The sequence below is a fragment of the Erinaceus europaeus genome, chromosome 13, assembly GCF_950295315.1.
Source record: "Erinaceus europaeus chromosome 13, mEriEur2.1, whole genome shotgun sequence".
NCBI classification, from domain to species: domain Eukaryota; kingdom Metazoa; phylum Chordata; class Mammalia; order Eulipotyphla; family Erinaceidae; genus Erinaceus; species Erinaceus europaeus.
Genome location: NC_080174.1, coordinates 1,956,232 through 1,981,708, shown reverse-complemented (window position 1 = coordinate 1,981,708; position 25,477 = coordinate 1,956,232). Strand labels below are relative to the sequence as shown.

Below are 25,477 nucleotides of genomic sequence, written 5' to 3'. Positions count from 1 at the left end.
GATGAGCAAGTTGTTTTCTTTATGTAAGTGTATTCGGAGCAGCATTTAACAGAAATCTCATTATATCATTCCTGGCTACACTGTTCTGCATGGTGTGATAAGACAATAGTCTTGAAGCCTTAGCTAAACAAAATTCTGCTTTTCTCTGTCCTTTCTCCATCCACCTCTTTTATTATTATTTTTTCTGAACTGTCTCATAAATTTACCTTCTTACAATCCCCACCAATGCACAATATTCCCACAATGGGAATGTCAGTAATTGTTCACTATCCTGTGCTTCTCTTGACATCTCCAAAAAATGGCATGCATTTATGATGTCTTTTCAGTCATGTCACCACTTATCTATTTGACTTGATGTCTTAGGCTCTGCCTTTTTTCCCAGTTGGGATTTCCCAGTGGGTTTTTCCCTCTTCTTTTGTGAGCATCTTCTGTGATATCTTCCACAGAATCACAAGGTGACCACCACATACGTCGTTAACAAAGTAAGAAACACCTCTTTAGGCCCATGATTGGTCAACAATTTGTTTGGCTTTATATGTTAACTCTCTTTTTAGCCACCAGCTTCCAGATGCTAGCAGGAAGCCAACCAGACTTCCCTGGACAGACAACCCCACCAATGTGTCCTGGAGCTCTGCTTCCCCAGAGCCCTGCCCCACTAGGGAAAGAGAGAGACAGGCTGGGAGTATGGATGCACCTGTCAACGCCCATGTCCAGCGGAGAAGCAATTACAGAAGCCAGACCTTCTACTTTCTGCTCCCCACAATGACCCTGCATCCATGCTCCCAGAGGGATAAAGAACAAGAAAGCTATCAGGGGAGGGGAGGGATATGGAGTTGTGGTGGTGCTAACTGTGTACCCCTGTTATTCTGTGGTCTTTGTCAGTGTTTCCTTTCTATAAATAAAATAAATAAAGAAGATAAACAGAACCCCTTTCTTGTTTACCTGCCCACATTCAGCAAGTGACATTTATCATCTTAGTAAAGTTCCATCTGTCCAAAGCACAGGAGCTGAAGCTTCAGAGTGTCAGAGGCAGGAGCTGCTTAGGGAGTTGGGCTTCCCCTTTCCCATCACAAGACTCAGATGATGTTTTGAGACGATGAAGAGACACACAGCAAAAAGAAAGAAGGGAGCCGGGCGGTAGTGCAGCGGGTTAAGCACAGGTGGCACAAAGCACAAGGACCGGTGTAAGGATCCCAGTTCGAACCCCGGCTCCCCACCTGCAGGGGAGTCGCTTCACAGGTGGTGAAGCAGGTCTGCAGGTGTCTGTCTTTCCCCCTCTCTGTCTTCCCCTCCTCTCTCCATTTCTCTCTGTCCTATCCAACAACAACAACATCAATAATAACAACAATAACTACAACAACAATAAAAAAACAACAAGGGCAACAAAAGGGAAAATAAATAAATAAATAAATATTTTTAAAAAAGAATTAGGAAACAAGAAAGAAAAGAAAACCACTAGCACATTCTTTCAGACTGGCGACTACGTGTTCCTCCAATGGCAAGGCGGTTTTCCAGTCTGAGATGGGAAGATAACTGTGATTTAGCTTCACAGGGAGAAAGCAAAAATTGAGTGTAATAGACGAGGTGTGACAGCCCTGAGTCAGGGCCATGGCAGGAGGCTGGCTGGTAATAGCAGAGCAGAAGTCCAGTTGCAAATGAAAAAGTAATAGGATTGGTAAGCGACTGGATCCTGCAGTGTAAGGGCAAGAACACGTTGAAAGATTGCATCACTGGACTCTTTGTGAAGAAGCTGTATCGTGGAGACATCTTACATGCAGCCGCGGGTTTTACTGGGCAGCACGGACCACGTCACTGAGTCCCCAAGCTGGGCTATGTGTTCTGCCCAGTGAAACAATAATAAGCAAAGAGGCAGGCAATCAAGATGTCAGCATGCCTGCGGACTGATGACCCACTGCTCCGCCAAGGTGATGTCTGCTTCAGACCAAAACATGTTCTGAGTTTCACCCCAAGGGGAGGAGGGAGTCTATTTTTAACAAATGCATAGAAATTTCACCAGAAGAAAGCATCCCGTATGTCAGATCTGAAGCTCAGGCAGCACAGTGCCGCCACCGGCCTTTATGAGTTTTCCAGACTCAGAGGAGAGCAGTCATCCACACAAGCTAGGATACGGTGGTTTGGAAGATGAACTTGGATGAAGAAATTCATCACATTCCAAACACTGCATCAAGCTTTCCGTGGAATGGACGGAGTGCAGGAGAATAAGAGAAAGAAAACAAGTGTCATTTTGAGCCGTCAGCCGTGGGAGGTGACTGAGACCAAGTCTTCCTGTATTCAGAAAATGGAAAGAAAGGCACAGCTTGCTCACAGCCAGTCAGTGGGAAAGAGGGGCGCACGCGAGGACTGCACAGCAAGGAACTCACCGGAAGCCATGGAATAAGGGGGCTGGGTGGAGGAAGGCGGCTTGAACAAGAAGCTCCCACTCTAGACCTGTGAGGATGGCCTGCAGCCACAATCACAACATGGCAGGTGTTGCCAGTGTATGGACAAAAAGGGGCTCTGCCCCGCTGGGGTGGCCCCTCTGGAAGACGACATGGACAGTCCGCAAGCAAGTAAAAGTGGAAACACCTTATGGCCCAGCAGTGCCACTCTTAGACATTTATCCAGTGGATGAACATTAATCAGAAGAGACATATCGGCCTCTGTGCTCACAGCTGCACTAGTCACAATAGCCAAAGACTGGAAGCAGCCTAAATGCCCATCCACGGATGACTAGACAAAGAAATTATGGGCTATACATTCCATGGGATACAAAAAGACGATATTGTGTCCTTTGGGACAAAATGGATGGAACCAAAGGTGATGGTGCTTAGTGAAACAAGTCAGGAGATGAAGGGCGGCACTGGGCGGGTTCACTCACGCGTGGAATGTAAAGAAGTGACAGACGCGGATTAGCAGAACAACAGGAGCAAACAGTTTCCCAGACTGAGAGGACTCTGGTGGTCCTCTGTGGGGGGAGGGAGGCAGGCAGGAACACAGAACTTGGACGGTGGACGCAACGTGGAACTCTATGCCTTCCAATCCAACAGTCTTGTAGCCCGCTACTAATCACAGATAAAAAGCTTAAAGAAATACTACACAATAGAAGGAAGACCCAAGCGGAGAAGGCAGATTTTGCTTAGACACAGGAAAGAATATCATCATGAAGTCATTCAAAAGTAGAGCCAGCTCCGCTCTAGCGGGAAGTAGCACGTTCCCGGGTCTCAGCGGCAGCCTCACCTTGGGTGAGACGAACCCCGTGAAGGGAGCCTCCTGCGTCTGACTGTTGGCGGTCTTCACTCTACACCAAACTTTCTGCTTGCTTACATGTTGTGGCCGCAATTCCCAGTGTGGCCCTGGCACAGACACAGTTGAGACCAGAGTCCTTCCACTAATGTTTAGTGATTTTCTATCCAGTCTTTCTGACGTGGTCAAAACATGGACGTATTTTCCTATTATTTTCTTTTTTCCCTCTTGATCTCTACTGAGATTTCTTGATGCTTTTGATAGTACTCATTTCCTTTCCTCTCTATTTATCTCTCAGATAATGGACTATTAATTCACTGTGCCATGGTTTAGATGGAAAGGCATTTTATTTTCTTGACTGTTATTAGCAATTCATCTTCCCCAGACCTACAAAAGCAAAAGTACATTTCCCCCTCTCTCTCCAAGTTACAATTAATTCACATCTTCCCATGAACAAATCTTATAAACTCTTCTTCCTGAAGTGCATTTCCCTGTAATTGCTCCAGTTGTCTCAAGTTCAGTCCTGCTGACGATGAGGGCTTTGTGCAGAAACACACTGTCAGCAAAATTCCCTTTTACACAAAGAACAAGCCAGTGCACAAAGAGCTGATGCTCTGGGCTACGACGGCTCCCTGATAAGTGCCCACCCGGCCGTGGTGTCCAAGCGGCGCTTCAGGGCAGCCAGATTCTAGGCCCGCTCTGCTAACTGCTGTCAGGCAGCTGTGGTAAGGTTAGGATTAAAATCATGATCATTTGTGGTGTCTCCTTAATGCATTTTCCATTCAGCAAAAGGAGAGAGAGGGGCTGGTGTTGGTGTTAGCATACCTGGCTAAGCGCACATAGTACCGAGTGTAAGGACCTGCGAAAGGGCCTGGGTTCAAGCCCCCACTCCCCACCTGCAGGGAGGATGTTTCACAAGTGGTGAAGCAGGTCTCCAGGTGTGTCTCTTTACCTCTCCCTCTCTATCTCCCTCCTTTCAATTTCTCTCTGTCCTATTGAATGAAAAGGAAAAGAGAAAGAAAGAAAAGGAGAGAGAGAGAGAAAGAGAGAGAGAGAATCACTGGAGCTCTGTTGCTGTAGCACCACCCATGTTGTGCTGGGACTGGAAGCTGGGACCTTGGTGGCAAGACTGTCATGCCACCCCAGAAGATATCTCTGAGGCTGCTATTAAAGTTCTTTCATAAACTGTGTCCACATCAGAAAGTCTATCGTGCTGCATAAATACTGAATTTGAATCTAATCTTTTTGTTGTTCAAGACCAATATCATCCATAGTTACAGAAATAAGTCATAATGGAGAACTAGGTTTGGATACTATTTCTTTTCATCTGGCAGAAAGAATTTTTAAGAAAGCACTTTGGGATGACTGGGGAGACAGCATAATAGCTTTGCAAATAGTCCTTCATATTTGAGGCTCTGTGTTCCCAGGTTCAAGCCCCAGTACCACCATCAGCCAGAGCTGAGCAGGGCTCTGGCCTCTCTCCCCACCCCCTTCTCTCTCTCTCTCTCATTAAAATAAACAAAATGCTAAACAAAAAAAAATGAAGGGAACCAGCTGCAAGTGTAGAATATTACTAGTTGAGCATGGCTGGCTTAAACATTGGCAGATAAAACAACATCTTGGAAGAATCAATCTGATCCATTTAGTGAGAGCTAGTCAGCCTGGAAGAGTCTGGGCATTCATGAAACAGGGAAATGGGACAAGAGGTGGCTTTGTGTTGGCCGCCACTTGCATGTGGCTGCCAGTGCCCGTCACTAACTGAGGGTGTGCATATTACTTAACCTCTGCCTCCTTCTCCTCATTTGCTTAAATAGAGTAAGAATACCCTCCCTCCTAATTTTGTAAGGATAAGGTAACATGATTCATGAAAAATGTTTACTCCAGTATATGACTTCCAAAACCCAACCAACCAAACAAATAGCACCACCACTGAACGGCCTTAGCTGTTGTTCACACAGATAAAAATACATACAACAAATGAAGTAAAAAAAAAAATCTCTTTTATAAAAAGGCTTGGCTGTATTTCCCTTAAAAATACAACTGATTCCTGGAACATGGTGGCAGTGGAGGACCTAGGTAGGAGGTTAGAGTGTGATGTGGAAAACTGAGAAACGCTGCGCATAGGCCAACTAACTACTGCATTTTACTGTCCACGGTCACCATGAATCCCCCAATATAGAAAAAAATGACAGAGCGATTCCCTGAGACTGATATTGCTGGGCTAGCTTCGCGGGCGGGCGGGAGAGAGACGGCCGGGAACTCATGGCTGAGCGGGAACGTGATCCCATGTTTATTGAGAAAAGAATCTGCCTTTATACTTTCCAGGAAGGAAGTGGTAGGGTGGAAAAGGAAGTACGTAGGGTAAGGGTCTGGTCGGGGGCGAGGGAAAAGAGCGTGAACCAATGGGGATTAAACCAATGCCCTGCAGGCAGGGCAGGTCTCGAACAATGATTATGTAAATAGACCACAGCTGAGCAGTGCAGGGGAACCAGGCGTGATGACACAGACAGAAACAGAAGCAGAATTAGCCAAAGGAGAAATGATGACCAACCAAGATAGCGATGAAAGGCAGAGCTTAGATAAACAAGCACGTCTAAGATGAGATTTCTAGTTTTTCATCGTTGATTTGACAGAGATCACGGGACCGTGTCTCAGCATTGTATGTTGGCTCTCAAGCTGGATGACGGAATCCCCCTGCATTCATCTTACTGACACAAAGCCCATCCACAGCAAACCTGCTACAGAGCTCGGCCCTCCGCCCAGCACCCAGCCAGCCAGCCAGCCACAAAACAGCAGGCCACAGATCTCTCTCCAGGCTAGGGGCACTTCTTAAAGTCTCCACATTTTTTCTGGGTTGACCTCCCCTTTCCTTTCCTTTCCTTTCCTTTCCTTTCCTTTCCTTTCCTTTCCTTTCCTTTCCTTTCCTTTCCTTTCCTTTCCTTTCCTTTCCTTTCCTTTCCTTTCCTTCTATTCTTTCTTTTTCCAGCCAAGTGAACTAGGCTATTGTTGCACAGAAGGAATAGCTAAATACTATGGATACTGATTGCACAGTTTTAGAGTCGACTGTATATTACACACGCCAAGGAATTTCAAGCAAAAAGGCAGACTGGGATGCGAACTACAGCCTGGAGTTATTCGCGCCTCAAGTGTGCTGAATTGTCTCTCACAGGCTTCCGTGACAGAAGTCTCTGCATGACACTGCTGTCCTTAGCCATGCCTGCTATATATGTGGTGCACTGAGAGTGGGTACTATTTATCTAGAGAAATCTAGCTGGAGCAATACCCAAGTCATTTTTTTAATGGTAAATGACAATTACCATGAAAAGGCTTTCTTTGGAATGAATTATCCATTCTTTCTAGAATATGGCAGACAAAGGGTAATAGTGTAGTAGACGCTCCTAGTAAAAGAGGCTTTTATTATTATTTTCAGAAATAATCATAATAAAGGAATAGGTTCACTGACATATGTGTTAATTGCCACCTTGAAGCCACTTCACGGATATTCTCAGAACACTTGTTCTGTGAGTTATTATCAGGATGAGAGAGCACATCGTTCTCCTCAATCCATAGCTGCACTTAACTCAAAATAGCGATCTGGCAAAAACAAATGAGGAGGGGTCGGTGGGAGCAGATTCTCATCTCCATCCCTGCTGTTATTTAGAGAAATTGTTGGGGCAGGGTGGGGGTAGGGGCATGAGATTAGCTGGGATAAAGAGACTGTGAAACAAGTAGTCCTATTTTAAAGAACCATCTTCAAAAGCCCCCACAAAATCACCTTGCAAATTAGACAGTTTGCAGGAGAGAGGTTTAAAACTGTGACATACCCCAAAGGGCCCATGACTATACTAGTTGTTTTTTTCCCCCTGAGCCTGAAATCTGATATGCAGGTGGATCCAAGTTATTGTTTGGGAAGATGATGTCACAGCTGGAAAAAAGACCAGAAAGCTGGATCAGGGAAGAGAGTAGCTCCCTAACATGGGAAAGGGGTATACATATTGTTGACTGTAAACCCCATCGATTTGATGTGACCTGGGGCCCATATTCAGCTTAAGAGCCTGTGTGACCTCTGCATCCCTGCAGACCTTTGGCTTTGTAGGTTAACTCTCTTTTCAGCCACCAGGTTCCAGATGCTACCATGATGCCGACCAGATTTCCCTGGACAGACAACCTCACCAATGTGTCCTGGAGCCCCACATCCCCAGAGCCCTGCCCCACTAGGGAAAGAGAGAGACAGGCTGGGAGTGTGGATCCACCTGTCAACACCCATGTTCAGCGGGGAAGCAATGACAGAAGCCAGACCTTCCACCTTCTGCATCCCACAGTGACCCTGGGTCCATGCTCCCAGAGGGATAGAGAATAGGAAAGCTGTCAGGGGTGGGGATACGGAGTTCTGGTGGTGGGAATTGTGCGGAGTTGTACCCCTCTTATCCTATGGTTTTTGTGTTTCCTTTTTAAAAATAAATTTAAAAAAGTGTTACATATCTAACTAATATTTTTCCAAAGCAATCACAAGGAAACTATTATTTTCAATATCCTCCCCTGTGGTGAAATCCTGAGATAAGCTTCCAACAGCACTGATAAAATGCAACCCAACTTCATCAAACAAGGATAATTTTCTGCATAATGAATTAAAAACTGGTGCAAGCTGCCTCTCAGGCCCAGGAGCTCGGGACGGCTCACTCTGTCACACAGACATGAATTGTTCAGTTCCCCACTATAAGAAATGCAGTCAAATCCTTATTTTATTTTACTTGACCAATGACATGAAAATGTTACTATTGCTTTTATTGCTTTCACAAGGAAGGATTTTTCTCCCCCGCAGGTGGGGACCAGGGACTTGAACCCGGGTCTTTGCACACCGTGATGTGTGTGCTTCACCAGGTGTGTGACCGACCGCCTGGCCATTGTACAGTTTCTAATGTACGGCAAAGCCGGGCCTACCAGTTTGAGCTACACATTCTGTCTTGCTCACTCGCAAAGTGCTTTGGCCGATAAGTTCCAGAACTCCAGAACAGCCCAGCAGGAGACACCGGCAGTCACAGGGCAAACAGCAGCGGCCTTGGAGGCCGGGCACTGGCTCACATGCCAGCCTCTCAGGCACGAGAGCTGGAGTTTGATCCCCAGCACCACCTGTGCGAGGCAGGGTTCTCTCATAAACAAACACAAACACAAACATTAAGCAGCAACAAGAATGTACCTTCCTCAAGTCCCAGAAAATTAAAGGTGTGAAGGCTACAAGAGCCTCAGGATCCCACTTGGGAAATAAACACGCTTCCCTGCGCTCGTGTCGCCGACCACCAGGAACACATGTTCCCGATATGTCATTTATATTTAGGAGCCTGGCTTTGAAGGAAAAACAAAAGTGAGAACTGACGCACTGACTCCACACGCCGCCAGCTTATCGACTCCTGACTCCGGCTCTCTGTAGGCGCGGCACAGACAGGCGGCGCCAGGCTCTGCGTTTAGTCCTGGAGGTGCCCAGGTGCTCTCCGTGTTTTATGAAATGAACGTGGGAACCGTGGAGATCGTTCTCCTTGGAAAGTACTTGTTTGTCGAGTGGGGCCCAGGTTTGAACCCAGCGCCCAGCACGATGGAACAAGCTTTGGTGCTGCGGTCTCTCTCTCTCTCTCCCTCTCTCTCTTTCTCTCTCTTTCTCTCTCTTTCTCTCTCTCCCTCTCTCCCTCCCTCCCTTTGTCCCCCACCTCCCTAACTTCCAGAGTCATGCAGATGGAGTAGGAGCAGCTGTGTTTTTCTTTCTCTGATCAACCAGGAAAAGCAGTGAAAATCACCTGAAGACACAGCAAAACACAACCAGGGTCTTTTCAAGAACTTACCAGGCCATAGGCGAGTGGACAGGAAGGGGGTGACGCTAACGGACTGCGCTCAGGGATGGCTAGTGCCTGCCTGAGAACTTGCCAATGAGACCCATCACTTCCCGATGGAGTTTTAGCAACAATAACACTGTTAAAAAACAAAAAGGCACCTAATTCTCACCAGTTTACAGCTGGGACTTCTCAAGTTCTCAGAGGCTGGAACAGCAGCAGGGGACCCTATATTGACATCAGGGACACTCAACTGGCCTAGTGATTCAGGATAGAAATCTCTCTCTTCTCTCTCTCTCCCCCTCCCTCCCTCCGTCTCTGAAAAGGTCAGCCTAGGATGGTGAAGTCCTAAGGATTAAAAAAAGAGTCACAAAGGACAATCCCTAGCCATGCATGTAGTTCGATTATGATTTTGACGGCGTTATTTTTACCACATACCAAGTATTCTGAAATGCAGTGTGTGGTGTCTTCTCCCTCCTTTATTATCTTGGTCCCCACATGAAAAACAAGCAGATATGCTGGCCGAGAAATCACAAGCAGGGAAAGATGAGGCACCTGCCCTACTCCAGAACAAAACAGGCATACTTTTAATCGGATTAACTTAAGTTTGAACCCTGACTTCCTAATGACCTTGGGCAGAGCTGTGATTCCCAGCTGAGCGGCCGCTCGCTCTTGTAAAATGGTTTTACTGTCTGGGTTCTCTGTGGTCCCTTTGCTTGTTCTCTGTGTTTGTCCTAGTCGCTGTGTGGTTTTGGAGCTCAGGTTGGCGAAAGAGACAGGATGGTCGACCCCACTCAGGATTTCACCATCACGTAGTTTCTATTTCTGAGGGGGTTGCCCCACTCTGAAAGTTGGTTAATACCCAGTACATTTCAGTAAGTCATGTTCTTCTCAGCCCTGAGCCAGAATATTCACAGCCTCACGGGCAGAGCCCTTTGCTTTGAAAGGGTTTCCTAGTAAGCGACACACGTCGAAGACGCTTGCCTCTCCGGGTTGATAACGCACAGTTAGAAACACTCAGACGCATTTTTAGAGTCCCGCTAGGCGAGAGGATGACTTTCTCTTCCGCCCACTCGGTGGCAGTCTCGCTGACCTCAGACCTCACTTCCGTCCATAACCGGGAGGAGAAAGGCCTTGGGGTGGGGCCTGCGGCCAAAGCAGCTGAGCGGCCTTAGAGCCCAGCTGGAGTCTGTGGATCTGAGGCTTTGAATCGGGGCACCTGCTGCTAGCTCCCCATGTGCGGAGAGCCTCACCCGCTATTAGAGATCACACCTCCACAGCAGACCTTGATGCTGTGAAAACATGTCTGCTTTATAATGCGCTCGGGTGTGTGGGGACCAGCTGCCGCTGCCTTGGTCTGCCAGCAAGGAATGCTCTGTAAAGTGGATCAACGGGACTTGCGTTTACCTCGGTGCATGAAGGAAAAGGGACCAGCTGACCAGAACTTCCTCCCAGCCCTTATATTTCTGCCCAGCGATTTACACCCCAGAGCTCCTGGTACCAGGATTTGGACGGAGGGTGATTTCTTTCCTCAGGTCTTGGCTTTAGCTAATCTCCCTTTCTCCCTCCCTCCTTTGCTTCCTCCCTTGCCTCCAGGGTGATCACTGGGTCTCAGCGCCTGCATTACTAATCCACGGCTCCTGGCGGCCATTTTCCCCATTTCATTGGATAGGACAGAGAGAAGTTGAGAGGGGAGGGGAGATAGAGGGGGAGAGAGAGAGAGAGAGAGACACACCTGCAGACCTGCTTCACTGCTGGTGAAACAACCCCTTGCAGGTGGGGAGCCGGGGCTCAAACTGGGATCCTTGTGCTTGACAGGGTGCACTACTCCCGAGCCCGGGCCTTAGCTAGTCTCTTCCATGGGACCGTGGGCAGGGCGTGGGGTCCAGGTATTCACACTGTTGCTCCTGCCCCGGCTCTCTGAGCCCCAGCACGCTGTCAGAGATCAGGACAGACAGACAGAGAGGTGGGGAGGGACACCAGAGCAGAGGGCAGAGTCTGAACCTGGGTGCTCTGATGACAAAGCTAACACACTACCCAGGAGAGCTATCTTGGCAGGCTTTTGATCCAGTTCTTTTATTTATTTATTATATTTTTTTAAATATTTATTTATTTTCCCTTTTGTTGCCCTTGCTTTTTTATTATTGTTGTCATTGTTGGATAGGACAGAGAGAAATGGAGAGAGGAGGGGAAGACAGAGAGGGGGAGAGAAAGACAGACACCTGCAGACCTGCTTCACCGCCTGGGAAGCGACCCCCCTGCAGGTGGGGAGCCGGGGGCTTGAACCGGGATCCTTACGCCGGTCCTCGCGCTTTGTGCCACCTGCACTCAACCCGCTGCGCTACCGCCCGACTCTCCGATCCATTTTTAAAAAATTTATTTTGTTTTCGTTTATTTATTATTGGATTGAGACAGAGAGAAATTGTAAGGGGAAGTAGAGAGGGGCAAACAGCAGCCCTGTTTCACTGCTTGTGAAGCTTCCCCTTGCAGGTGGGGGCCAGGGGCTTGAACCTGAGTCCTTGCACATAGTTATGTGTGTGTTCAGCCAAGTGCTCTGCCTCCTGGCCCCCCCGGTGCAGTTCCTGACAGCCTGTGATGCAAATAGCAGGGATGACGGTCCCCGGCTAATGCTCCCTGTCCTCCGTATCAGAGCCTCTGTGGGTCTGGGGTGAGGCTGCTGTGACTGGACCCTACGTCCTGTTGTTGGTGGGCTTGGTCTCCCACGTGTGACCCCTTCTTTCTGTCCATCTCTCCCCGGGATTTCTCCACTAGGCGCACATGAACAGAGTCTGCTCTCTCTGCTCACCAGGCTTCCTGCTGCTTGCTGTTTGTCTGGCCTTGGAAACCCCAGTGGCCATGGGGTGGTTCTTCCCACCACACACAGGGAGTGGGGGATGGTAGAAGCCCCGAGAGCGCAGGGAGCTTGTAGACAGAAAGCGATGGTCCTGGGGTGCGGGGAGACTTGCCCTGTAGCCTTTATCCCGCCCCCGCCACCTTGTGGGGCAGAATCTGGGTGCTGCAGGGAAGAGGTGCCAGCCTACAAGGCAGGTCAAGTCCAGGGCTCAGGCCTTTCAAGGGCTCAGTGTGAGACCCTGTGGCCAGGAGCGGAGGTAAGCAGAACTGAACAACACAGAATCTTGGGAAGGGCCTGCAGGGACGGAGGCTGACTGTGTTCCCTCCCCTCCCCTCCCCTCCCCTCCCCTGAATCCAAAGTCCCAGGTTCAATCCCCTGCACCACCATAGACCAGAGCTGAGCAGTAACAACAACAAAACCCACAAAACTTGCCCCTTTTCACTATGCCAGAAAGTCGCTGTTCCACTAACAGTGGCCCTTGGTGACATCCTGTTTTCTCTGTCACGTCCTCCTGGGGGGGGGGGGGGAGGGAGGGGGAGGGCGTCTTCCTGGGCCTGGACTGAGCCAGCTGGGACAGGATCCTCATGCCTGTGACACCCTTCTGCCACCCTGGCCTCCCTGAGGGTGGGGAGATGACTGAACGAACGCCCTGCTCACAGAAGCCTTTCAGCTAGAGGGAGCTAGTCGCCACCTGCCAACTCTGCAGAGACTTCCTGCACTGGACAGCCACTCCTCCTTCCTGGGAGCAGCTGCCCTGAGCCCTTGCAGTGGCTCCACTGGGGGCATGTCAGAGCCTGACTCCGAAGGTCCCCCGTCATCTGGGGAGACAGAACTGGTGTTGGGGGCCTGCACGCTTGAGTCCCCTGGGTCTGCCGTCACCTTTCTCCTCATTGTCCTGTGATCAGGTCCCTGGGGACAGGTACCTATCATTAAGAATTTTGTTATCACATTTATGTATTTATTGGATAGAGACGGCCAGAAATCAAGAGGGAAGGGGACGATAGAGAGGCAAGGAGACAGAGAGACACCCGCAGCCCTGCTTCACCACTTGTGAAGCCTCCCCCCGGCGGGTGGGTACAAAAGGCTTGAACCTGGGTCCTTGCGCACTGCAACACCTCAACCAGGTGTGTCACCTCTCGGTCGCTGACATACAGTTTTTAATGTCTTCTCATGGACTTTGGCACTCCAGAACCAGCCGGGGCTGTCTGACTCCTGCTGCTCACAGCTCCGCGTCATGCAGCAAGAGAAGGGGCCTGGCCAGTTGCTGAGACCTGGCAAAGCTCCGCTGGCCCAGGCAAGGCGCTCTGGGCACCACTGCACAGCGAGGAACAGGGCCTGGAGAAGGTCTGCCCCCAGCAGGCAGGCTTGGTGGATGGTCTGAACTGCCAGCAGAAGCCTTCAGATGTATCCGGCCGTAAATGTCTTAATGCCATGCCCTGCTTCCTGCTTCTCTGGAGCAGTACTATGCGTCATTAATTCTGTGGCTCTGTCTCTGAGAGCCATAAACCCAAGATTCCTATTGTCTTAATTTTCTGTAAACTTGCACAAGATTTGCTCAAGAGCATGGGGGAGAAGGGATCGCCATTTTGGAAACTTCTCTCTCTGTCACTCCCCACCCGCCTCCACCGCCCCCACCACACACACACACACACACACACACACACACACACACACACACACACACACACGCAGTCACTACAAAGACGGCAGGTCTCAGACACTTCCAAACTGGTTGTGGAGAATGAAGGGAAGTGAGGGCCAGGCGGTTAGCGTAGCGGGTTAAGTGCATGTGACGTGAAGCGCAAGGACCGGTGCAAGGATCCCGGTTCCAGCCCCCGGCTCCCCACCTGCAGGGGAGTCACTTCACAGGCCGTGAAGCAGGTCTGCAGGTGTCTGTCTTTCCCTCCCCTTCTCTGTCTTCCCCTCCTCTCTCCATTTCTCTCTGTCCTATCCAATAAAAATAAATGAGGTAGGGCATCCGTAGTGCATGCAGCATAAAACCGTGGAAGGAGGGAAGGAGAGAGAGAGAGAGATGTGAGGGAAGCCAGTTCAAAGGCCAGGTCCTGGCTGGGATCTTCCAAAGAGGACCCTGACGAGTCGCACATTCAAGCTGAAAGGTGTCTTCTGCAGAAGGACACCAGTCTGGAAACCAGTTTGACTCCCAGAACCCTCTGCTTCTTAGAGACACCCCCCCACACACACACACACGCACGCATCTGGCAACCAGAGGCAACAGGAAAGCCTAGAAGCCATTGAATCATTGCGGCTGCCAGTTCCGAGACTCGGAGGAAGGCCCCGGGCACGAGTGGCTCAGCCAGCAGGAGCCGGATGAAGTAGACCCACTGTCTTTCCAGGTCACCCGGTGAACGCATACATGGTCTGGATCTGTTTACAGAGACCGTCCATGTGCACAGAACAACAGTGCATGCATTCACACGTGCCGCTGCAGGATAAGGAAAGTTATTTATTTATCATCATCATCATCATCATCTGCCTCCAGGGTTATTGCTGGGGTTCGGTGCCGGCACTATGAATGCCTGGAGGCCATGTTTTTCCATTTTGCTGGGTAGGCCAGAGAGAAATTGAGAGAGGACGGGGAGATAGGGAGGGGAAGAGAAAGAGAGAGACCCCTGCAGACCTGCTTCACCGCCTGTGAAGTGACTCCCCTGCAGGTGGGGAGCCGGGGTCCTTGAGCTTTGTACTATGTGCCCTTGGCTGGGTGTGACCCCTGCTCACCCCCAGGGTATCTTACTTAGTGACCCCTCAAGACCTGGCTCTGCAGAAGAGGTTAGGGGCATGCTATCTTAGATGGTGATGGGAACACCACAGGAAATGCTCTGCTTGAAATATGTTGTATAAAAATGAGACCCTTCTGTGCTCAGAGAAGTTACAGGAGCTACCTTTTCTCCTGATGTCCAGCGCTTGCCCTTTATACGTCCTCACAAGTCACGGGTTAGATGTGCCTGCGTCCTTCACCACTGAGGGGCTTTGCCCTGTCAACAGAGGCTACTGCTCGAGCCCACCGTGAGAAGTCCAGTTCGACCCTTCGCCATACAATCTCAAAAAGACGAAGCCAAAACCAAAACCAAACACCACCACCTAACTCATCCTTGTGGGGCATTAGTCTTCAAAATTAGAAATACCAAGCCTCCCTTCCTCCTAGGAAGGGAGCAATTAATCTAGTGGCGATGGCCATGGGAGTCTTCTCCCCACGGAAGTGTAGAGGGAGCTCCGTCTATCTGGGTCCTTGCTGGGTTTCCGCATGTCTGCGTGCCTGGTCTCTCGGGGGTCTGCTGACACATTTGTCCAGCCCCTGGCTACTGAGTGTCACCGCCCGTGTCAGGGGTGGCCACCTTGACATCGAAGCGGGTAATTGCTGGGAAGGGATGGAGAGCAGGCACCAGAGTTCAAGCTGAGACTCGCTCTTGTAGGGAATGCTGAGGGGACAAGCCCCTTCTATTCCACTCGCTCTTGTAGGGAATGCTGAGGGGACAAGCCCTTTCTATTCCACTCGCTCTTGTAGGGAATGCTGAGGGGACAAGCCCCTTCTATTCCACTCGCTCTTGTAGGGAATGCTGAGGGGACAAGCCCCTTCTATTCCACTCGCTCTTGTAGGGAATGCTGAGGGGACAAGCCCCTTCTATTCCAGGGGGATTCTCATATTTGTCTGTTTCTTACTCTCTGCCATTTAAATCTGCTACCAGCCCCCCAATTTCTTTCTTTTTTTTTTTTTTTGTCAGACATGAATTTGATTCACTGAGAATTTAACAAGAAGACAAAGAGGTGAAGGGCAGAGGTGCTGAGACTTGCAAAAAACTGTTTCCAATATATGGAAATTGAGGATTTTTTTTTTTATCTTATGCATGCCATCAATTTCCAATAGTCTATTGGTGAGTAAACCTGTCACTAAAGACATCTGCTTAGGCACAGTAAGTCTCTGTGGTTCTGTGGATATGAATAAGATGCAGGCATTTATCAGCACTGTTGAGATCTCTAAGAAAGCTGAACTATGTCTGCAGTGAGGATGCCCCGGTCACTGGGCCTGTGGTGACCAGCCCTTCCTGGAGAGCTGGCTCTGTGCGGGAACGCAGCCATTTGGAAGAAGAGTCTGTCCCACTGTTCTGAACTGGCCTTCTGGGAACACAGCAGACTGCTGTCTGCCACAGCACTGACAGGCTTCGTCAGATTAGTGGGAAATGGAGCTGAAGCGAACGTTTTTCCCCCTTCAAATGTCAGCAAGATATTAGGCAGAAAAATACATTGGAGGTAGATTTCCTGATGCATGCATTCCGAATCATTACCTGTGGCCAGGGCCAATTAAAGCTTCGGAGGGATGAGAAGTCCTCCCACCCTGACTAGGCTTTCGTGAGGACTGTGTCCCCACAGCCGTGCTTACCTCTTTGATTAAACACATGATCACTCCCGAGTTAAAGGATAAAACACACAAGGATAAGGAAGATGGAGAAGCCCTTTGTTTCTGCTTAATAGTCTGGAGTGCCCTAAAGATTCCTCTCTTGGTTTAAGCAGTGCCACTTTTTTTCTTATCTTCCCTTTCTTTCTTTCTTTCTTTCTTTCTTTCTTTCTTTCTTTCTTTCTTTCTTTCCCTCTCTCTCTCTCTTTCTCTCTCTCTCTCTTTCTTTCTTTTTGCAGGTTTTCTTGTGAATGAGGGAGACAGGCTGGTCTTGAATGCCATGCTTTTTTGTACACAGAGACACGAGTGATGGGCAGCAGTAAGCTGGACTTGGGGCAGGTGACAAGGGCATTGGCACAGCCTTGCAGTCACCACCTACCCTAGTTACACGGCTGTTTGCACCCACCTTCCAAGACGTCCCCGTTCAGAGACGCAGACTCACAGAAGGAAAGGTTCCGGGGAGGCAACTTTGACAGTGAGGAAGAAATGGAAATGGCAATGCTACACATGCCCAGGTGTTGAAGAGAACTATGGAGACATTCGAAATCCACCACTTCAAGATGCATCTTTAGACAAGCCCTCTGGGCGTGTCTGCCCCCTGTGATCCGCTTTCAGCCACCCTACACAGACTCTGTTTTTAGACCTTTCCTTCCTGTTATCTGTGCCTCTATCACCTGCCTCTTCCTTGTCTAGCTCTCCCCCCCCACCCCCGCCATCCTCTCTACTCATCTCTGCTTTTGTGTCTCCTAAGTTGAGCAGAGCCTAAACACAGCAACTCAACTCTCTCTTTCTTTGAACCATAACTGGGCAGTGCACACTGGGGTACCCTTCCTCAGTCTCTGGATTCCTGAAGCTCCTGCAGCAGAAGTTTACGGATGGTGACAGAGGAGCATTAAGCCAGTTCTTCCTACGAGAAGATGCCCACTGAGGAGAACCTCTGGTTTAGACCTCCAGACTCAGCTACTGACGCTCTACTGGCGCTCACTTACCTGAGGGGGCCGCCATCCCCGCTGAACGCCTGGCACTCACTTACCTGAGGGGGGCGCCATCCCTGCTCATCACCCGCAGGAGCTCTCCAACTTGCAGGGTTTGGGGAAGGGGTAACGGATCACTCCCTAGAGACTTGAGGGCAGATATGAACTCACTCTGGTCCACATGCCCCTCAACTCCCACCAGCCCAGCTGAAGTTGTTTTATGCCAAGTGTGTTTATGAGTCGACACAGAAGTGAGTCCTGGTGTTGGAAGATAGCTGAGGATTTCCTCACAACTCCCTGGTTTCCTGACCAGACTGCCTAATTCATTGGACTGTTTTTATATGCTACAATCAAAGCTAAAGCAAGGTTAATAGTAATTCAAGAATAATATAAAAACAGGGTTTCCAAACCAAAACCTTGAATGTGCTAAGAGCTATCTGACATTTAGTTTCTTGTTGGGCCTCTCTCTCTCTCTCTCTCTCTCTCCCTTTCTTCACAAGCATTTTCATCAGAGTTCCGCACCTACCTGCCTACAGGATTCTACTTCTGGTGGGCTCTTTCATTGTCTCTGCTTGCAGGTGGAGTGTGAGACAGACAGAGGGGAGGACCACCTCCCCAGCACCGCTCCACTGCCTGTGAAACTCCCCCTGTGCAAGATGCTTCCACATACTGGCCGGGGCCTCAGACCCAGGCCCTCATACGTGATAAAGCGTGTGATCTACTTGGCTGTATTTGGACTCTTCTCTCATTTATGTAACAAGCAGATCACACCACAAAACCTCCATGCAGTGTTCCACGAAATAACCAGTCCGTTCAGAGGCTGTCAGGTACTGACTTCCAATGCCCTGTTCTCTGTGCTTGTGTGTGTGTGTGTGTGTGGGGGGCTTCAAAGGCAGAGAGCAGGAAGGGAATTATATTCTCAGTGTTTCAGGAAACACAAAGGAAAACCACGTGCTCAGGGAACAGATCTTTCTCTGCGATTGGACTAAAGGTCTCTGTGATTTGCAGGTGCCACTTAGAGTCATTGTCACACCTGAAAGCGCACAGGTGGAATTTCTAGAAACAAGTGGACCAGCGTCAGTATGCATCTCATCCACACTCTCAGCTAAGTGACCAGATAATCTGCTTTTCTACTGTTTTAGAATGGGAGAACATAGATTAAAACTCTCCAAGACCACCTGTACCAGATTTCAACGAGACACTTGAAATTTTTCATCTTAAACCAATTAATCAGAACAGACTGTAATTTCACAGACAGTGTCTGAAGGGAGAATTGCTATCAGGAGGGAGAGCAAACTCCAAACCTACTAATGTATTCAAAAGACTATTAAAGAAACTTTACAATTTAATTATTGGGAGATTACAGAACTGCTTCGGTGCTCCTGTGTGGAGGGGCAGCTCGCCGTGTGGGGAGTAATAAATGCAATTGTTAATTTCACCGTCTCCCTGGGGAGCGGCGAGCAGAGGGGTGGGAGTCTCGCTGTTTTGATTTCCAAATGGGTCTTGGTTTATACGCAGTAATAAATCCTCCACGTGACGCTGAGGAACTCTGCCTCCGTCCGCCACCCACGCTCCCCCCTCCTTCTTTTGAGACCTTGAGAGGGACTCAGAGAGAGAGCGTTTGGCTCTCGGGCTGACTCACCGTTCATGTTCTTGAAGATGTTCAGGATGGGGAGGATCTGACGGTAATAGGGCACCAGGGCTTCTCCCACCATCTCTGCTGACACCACCAGGTGCTGGAGGACTTTGAGAGTGACGCAGATGACCTGGCGGTTCCTCAGGTTCAGGGCGTCTGTGTGGAGGGAGGGAGGGAGGGAGGGAAGAGGCAGAGGAGGAGCGTGAACGCGGCAGGCGAGGCCCCTTCACCCCACGTTCCCGGGGGAAGAAGCCTGGCGGTCCCAGCTTTGGGTGGGCACGGCTGTCCTGAGGGCTGCTCTGTGCCCCTCTGCCCCTGGCTCGTGCCCAGTTCTCACCACGCCCACCCGCAGGGCAGCTCAGACCCTAGGCGCGGCCTGAAGAAGGGAGACGTGTGGTGCTGGGAAGGTGGGGAGTGTCCCCGTGAGGGTTGGTGACAGATACATTTTTGTTGCTGTTGTTGGCGACTTTCCTTACGGTCACCACACAAGTAAATGCAATAAAGCTTAAAGTTAACTGAGGCCACACTAAAACCCTAGGTCTGTTTCCTTCTGGACCTGAGAGGACCCCATAAACCTAATACTGATTGGGATACAACAAAGGCCACCCAAGACTTTAGCTGCTTTAACAGGGGCAAAGTCTAAGCTCCTCAGATGAAGGAAGGGCAATGAAAGCTGGATAAGGGCAAGAGACTGGCTCACTTAATGATGGACGGCCATTTTGGTCACTACCAGGCCATCCCATCATCTGGGGCTCTAGTCTGTGAGTCCTGGGATTCCTACACAGACATGACAGGCCTAGACCTCTAACACCCCCTCTGCACCATCACTGGTCATCTCCCTCAGGAACGCCATCCTAAGCCCTCTTGTGGGCCTGTCCAGGACCTCGCCGTCCCTGGAGAGCAGCCACGGGAGGGACTGCCCACTCTCTGAAGGGAGGCTGGGCAGCAGCAGCTTTCGGGCCCATCAACAAGAGAACAAACACATCCCATCTTTTTCAAAGCCACACCATCATATTCTCTTTATATCTGTTAACACACTTTTTCAAAGGAAAAGAACTTCAAAAAAAAAAAAAAAACTTCTTAAATTTAATTCTACTGGGAAGGGAAGAACAAGAAGCCTTCCAGCTTAATGGTGTATCTTGATTTTCTGAGACTGGAGAAGCGAAATAGAGGGAGACCTGGTGAGGCCAGGGTCTCTGAGAGCACACACACTGCCTTCACTTAGGAGGACAGATTCCTCCGTGTCAGAGGCCAGACAGGCAACAGGTCAGACGTCTGTTTGCCAGGTGCTGGTATTGACCACGAATGTGGTGATGAGTCGCAGTGTTAACAAGATCAAACTTTTATTCGCCCTTAGATTCTACTACTGCCCATAGCTGGTGACAGACACATCTCTAAGTAAGAGAGCTCTTCTGGTTAGTGACTCCTGGTGTGTTTTTAGAGACTGAATCCTTTATGGAAGAGTTTGAAGGATCCAGAACAGCACTTTAGTACAAGCAGTGCTGGGACCTGAGCTCTGGATGTCATGCTCAAGGTCCCAACCCTTTGCTCTCTGCATCGTCCACCCCAGGACAGTCTGAGAACTGTCGCCACGATACTAACACTTATGCGGAAAAGCAGACTAGAGTGCTTACAAACACCAAGATTATCTTGAGGGTGAGGATTGGGTATAAAGTGACTATACTTGGGCTGTAAAGGAAGTAGATGGAGAAAGTCACATTCTTAAATATTTATTGATTCCTTTTTTGTTGCCCTTGTTGTTTTATTGTTGTAATTATTATTATTGTTGTTATTGATGTCATCGTTGTTGGATAGGACAGAGACAAATGGAGAGAGGTGGTGAAACCAGAGGGGGCGAGAGAAAGACAGACACCTGCAGACCTGATTCACCGCCTGTGAAGTGACTCCCCTGCAGGTGGGGAGCCGGGGGCTCGAACCGGGATCTTTAGGCCGGTCCTTGTGCTTTGCGCCACCTGCTCTTAACCCGCTGTGCTACTGCCTGACTCCCAGAAGTTACATTCTTAAGGGTTCCAAATACCAAGAAAAACCATCACCCATGAAGGGATATAGAAAGATAGATAGAGGGAGTCGGGCAGTAGCACAGCAGGTTGAGCACAAGTGGCACAAAGTGCAAGGACCGATGTAAGGATCCTTCCTGGTTCAAGCCCCCGGCTGCCCACCTGCAGGGGAGTCGCTTCACAGGCGGTGAAGCTGGTCTGCAGGTGTCTGTCTTTCTCTCCCCCTCTCTGTCTTCCTCTCCTCTGTCTATCTCTCTCTGTCCTATTCAACAATGAATGACATCAACAACAATAATAATAACCACAATGAGGCTACAACAACAAGGGCAACAAAAGGGGAAAAAATGGCCTCTAGGAGCAGTGGATTTATGGTGCAGGCACTGAGCCCCAGCAGTAACCCTGGAGCCAATAAATAAATAAATACATAAATAAATAAATAAAGATGGATGGATGGATGGATGGATGGATGGATGGATGGATAGATAGATAGACAGATAGATAGATGGATGGATGATACCTACACCTATCTGTCTTACTCCTTAACCAACAGGTCTATACAGCATCGCACTCTCTGAGGTCATCAGTAGCTGAGGTCTTCCCACTTGTTTTAGTTCAAGCTTTGGCACAAGCAGATCACTGTGATAAGCCACCATGCAGTGGGTGTATTGGTTTCCAAGACCTTCTCTTCACCCCAGAGTCGCTCTAGCACCCACAGTGAGAGAGACATCTTTTCCACCACCTTCAATAGGTTCCCTGGCCTGGGGATTTATGATGGAGAAGATGAACAAACATGAAGTAGAACGAGACTTGTATGGGCTCAGTTATACAGCCCCATGTGCACAAGCCAGTCTTAACAAGTGCTGGGTCGGGAGTCGGGCTGTAGCACAGCGGGTTAAGCGCAGGTGGTGCAAAGCGCAAGGACCGGCATAAGGATCCTGGTTTGAGCCCCGGCTCCCCACCTGCAGGGGAGTCGCTTCACAGGTGGTGAAGCAGGTCTGCAGGTGTCTGTCTTTCTCTCCCCCTCTGTCTTCCTCTCCTTTCTTCATTTCTCTCTGTCCTATCCAATGACATTAATAACTACAACAATGAAACAACAAAGGCAACAAAAGGGAATAAATAAATAAATAAAACAAGTGCTGGGTGGATTAGAACTAAATACTTAAACAAAGAGATCTAATGTGTTCAAATGAACCCCTGGCAATAGAACTCGTACTTTTAATATTTTCTTAATCTTATTTATTTATTAGCTAGAGACAGAGAAATTAAGAGAGAAGAAGGAGACAGAGAGGGAGAGAGATAGAGAGACACCTGCAGACCTGCTTCACCTCCTGTGAAGCTTCCCCCCTGCAGATGGGGACTGGGGGTTTGAACCCAGGTTCTTGGGCATTGTGACGTGTGCACTCAACCAGGTGTGCCACCACTCCCCCCTTTTTCCACAAGGTTTCCAGCTCAGTTCCTCTATTTCCCTTCTCCATTCTCAGAAAATTAAGATACGCCATTAAGCTGGAAGGCTTCTTGTTCTTATCTTCCCAGTGGAATTAAATTTAAAAAGACTTTTTTTTGAAGTAAAGTTCTTTTACTTTGAAAAATTATGTTAACAGATATAAAGAGAATATGATTCTGAGGCTTGAAAGAGAAGAAATGTGTTTATTCTCCTGTTGATGGGCCTGAAAGCTGTTGTCAAGACATAAGTGAGGACTTTGAACTCAAGATTTGAGCTTTTGAAAAGGGGCTCACATGAGAAATCTGTGGTGTTACAGAGCAACCATGGAAACTTGCGATTCAGAAAATTGGATTTCTATTGTCCTGCTCACTGCTTTCAAGTATAATCAACAAGACAGAGCTTCCAGATATACGGAAATTGCCGAAGAATAAGGAAAGATAATGCGAAGTCAGAGTGGTAAAACTTACTCATCTTAGATGGCTGTACATTACATGTAGAGTTTTCTCAAGCACAGAATCCAATATAGGTGTGATTTCTGCAACGTGAGTCTATTTCTCTATCAGATGTGACTTCTCACTACTGCAAAATCGGGAGAATGTGGAAACACTCATCCTTCACCCTTTGAAACTAGAAACACCAGCCGGAAAGGAGAGAGACAACACACTGGAAAATATTTTTGACACGTGTTGCTCACATCAATATCCTTCACACCAGACATTCTAGACAGCCAAGGAAGGGTTGAAATCAGCTGAGATTCTCTGCAAAGGGACAGACACAAACGGCCAGTTCGAGCACGGTCAACTCCACTCAGAATCAAATGCAAAGCAAAGAGCCCAGTGCCTCCTGACTTCAAATATTATAGCTACCAGCTGTTTTTGAGAGATTTGTAGAGTAGAAACAGGATTGGAAAGAGATATTTTCAAGACAACATACATAATCCATTATACCTTCTGACGATGTGGATATAACATAGACCAGGTGAACCCCACCCAGCCTACTGGATCTCAAAACTGGCTTTCTTCCCAAATAGAAGTCAATGCCTCACACCTTCCCTGGGTAATTCAAAGCTCAAACACTCCATATAATTCATTAGACTGTGGAATAAACCTCTAGTAAAGGATGTAAGATTTCCTTTAACTCATTTTTCTCAAGCTATGTAAAAAAGGCAAGATCACTTTCTCTCACTTGGAGAGGAGCTATTGTTCCTCTCACATGTCTGTCTGTTGTTTTCAGATGAGAGAGTGAGGCAGAGAAGTGAAAGAGGACAGGTCACTGACACTACCTTCAAAGCTTGGGGAGCTAGACTGGAACCCGGGTCACCCACAAGGCAGCAAGGTCCAGCCCAGGACCATTTGCTCTTACATGGCACTCAGCTTCCCCGGGGGGGGGGGGGGGGGGCTTTGCTCACCATTGCGAGCAGCTCACTCCCTTCACTTCTCCAACAGAGGAGAAAGTTCCCACAGAGCCAGAGACTGCAATGCGGTATTTCCCAAGAGTGTCCTCTCTCACCGTGAAATGCTTGGCTGTGAAGGCGGACACAGTGCCGTTTGTTACTGAAAACTTCTGCAGTGGTGCAGTGACCTGACTTGTTCCCTGATCCATGTGTCCCCTTGGAAACCACGTCTTCTGTCCCTGGTCTGATGACTCAGAACACCATGAACTAATGAGGGCCAGAGAGACTGGCGACCCGGGGAAGGCAGACTCAGTCCTATTCTCCTAGTCAAGTCCAGTGACAATCTGCTGGGACCACCCAGCACTGCTTCTAAGAACCACCCTTCTCTTTCTCCCCTGGTTGATCACAGTATCTGTATTGCTTTAGCAGAAGTAGGGGCCATCAGGGAGAGAGCTTGTCACAGAACAGTAGTATGGACGGCTGTGCTACCAAAGGAAAGACAAGGAAATGTGCCAACTTCCGAGCCAGGTGGGCCTTCCTTCCCCCAAAGGATCTTGAGCCATTTCACCTTGCTCAGCACTGCACAGCAGCACCTGGGGCAGGTCTAGGACTGATGGAATCAGAGACTTGAGAACTACTGGAAATCAGAGATGCCTGCGAGCTCCCTGCAGGCAGGTGAAGGCTCCCTCACAAGCTCTTGGAATGTTCGCTCATGCTCCCACACCTACGGACACCTAACCTTCAACAAAGGCACCCGGACTATTACACAGGGAAAGCAGAGTCTCTTCAACAAATGGTGTTGGAAAAATTGGGTTGAAACATGCAAAAGAATGACACTGAACCACTCTATTTCACCGCACACAAAATTAAATTCCAAGTGGATCAAGGACTTGGATGTTAGACAAGAAACTATCAAACAACTTGAGGAAAATACTGGCAGAACTCTTTTCCATATAAGTTTTATATGCATCTTCAATGATACAAATCCAGTCGCAAGGAAGGCTAAAACAAAAAATAAACCAATGGACTACATCAAATTAAAAAGCTTCTGCACAGCAAAGGAAACCACCACCCAAACAAAGAGACCCCTCGCAGAATGGCAGAAGATCTTTACATGCCACACATCAGACAAGAGGCTAATAACCAAAATATATAAAGAGCTCACCCAACTCATCAGCAAGAAAACAAGTGACCCCATCCAAAAGTGGGGAGAGGACATGAACAGAATATTCACCAAAGAAAAGTTCCAAAAGGTCAACAAACGTATGAAAAAATGTTCCCAGTCATTGACTGTCAGATAAATGCAAATAAAGACAACAATGAGATGCCACTTCACTCCTGTGAGAATGTCACACATCAGAAAAGGCAGCAGCAGCAAATGCTGGAGAGGCTGTGGGGAGAAAGGAACCCTCCTGCCCTGCTGGTGGGAATGTCAGTGGTCCAGCCCCTGTGGAGAGCAGTCTGGAGACTCTCAGAAGGCTAGAAGTGGACCTGCCCGTGACCCTGCAATTCCTCTCCTGGGGATAGATCCTAAGGACCCCAACACCTCCATCCAGAAAGATCTGTGTGTACCTGTGTTCATAGCAGCACAATGTGTAATAGTCCAAACCTGGTAGTAACCCAGGTGTCCACCAGCAGATGAGGGGCTGAGCAAGTTGTGGTGTAGACACACAGTGGAACAC

At 48.8% G+C, this 25,477-nt stretch overlaps 1 protein-coding gene across 2 annotated transcripts in view; it reads right to left on the bottom strand.

Moving 5' to 3' along the window:
- Positions 1-25,477, bottom strand: part of PACRG (parkin coregulated) — a 326,166-nt gene that overhangs the window by 97,993 nt on the left and 202,696 nt on the right. For both annotated transcript variants that reach the window (XM_007529646.3, XM_060205143.1), the window contains one exon: positions 18,947-19,096. In XM_007529646.3, coding sequence (XP_007529708.1) covers positions 18,947-19,096 — 150 coding nt within the window. The remainder of the gene's footprint in view (positions 1-18,946; positions 19,097-25,477) is intronic.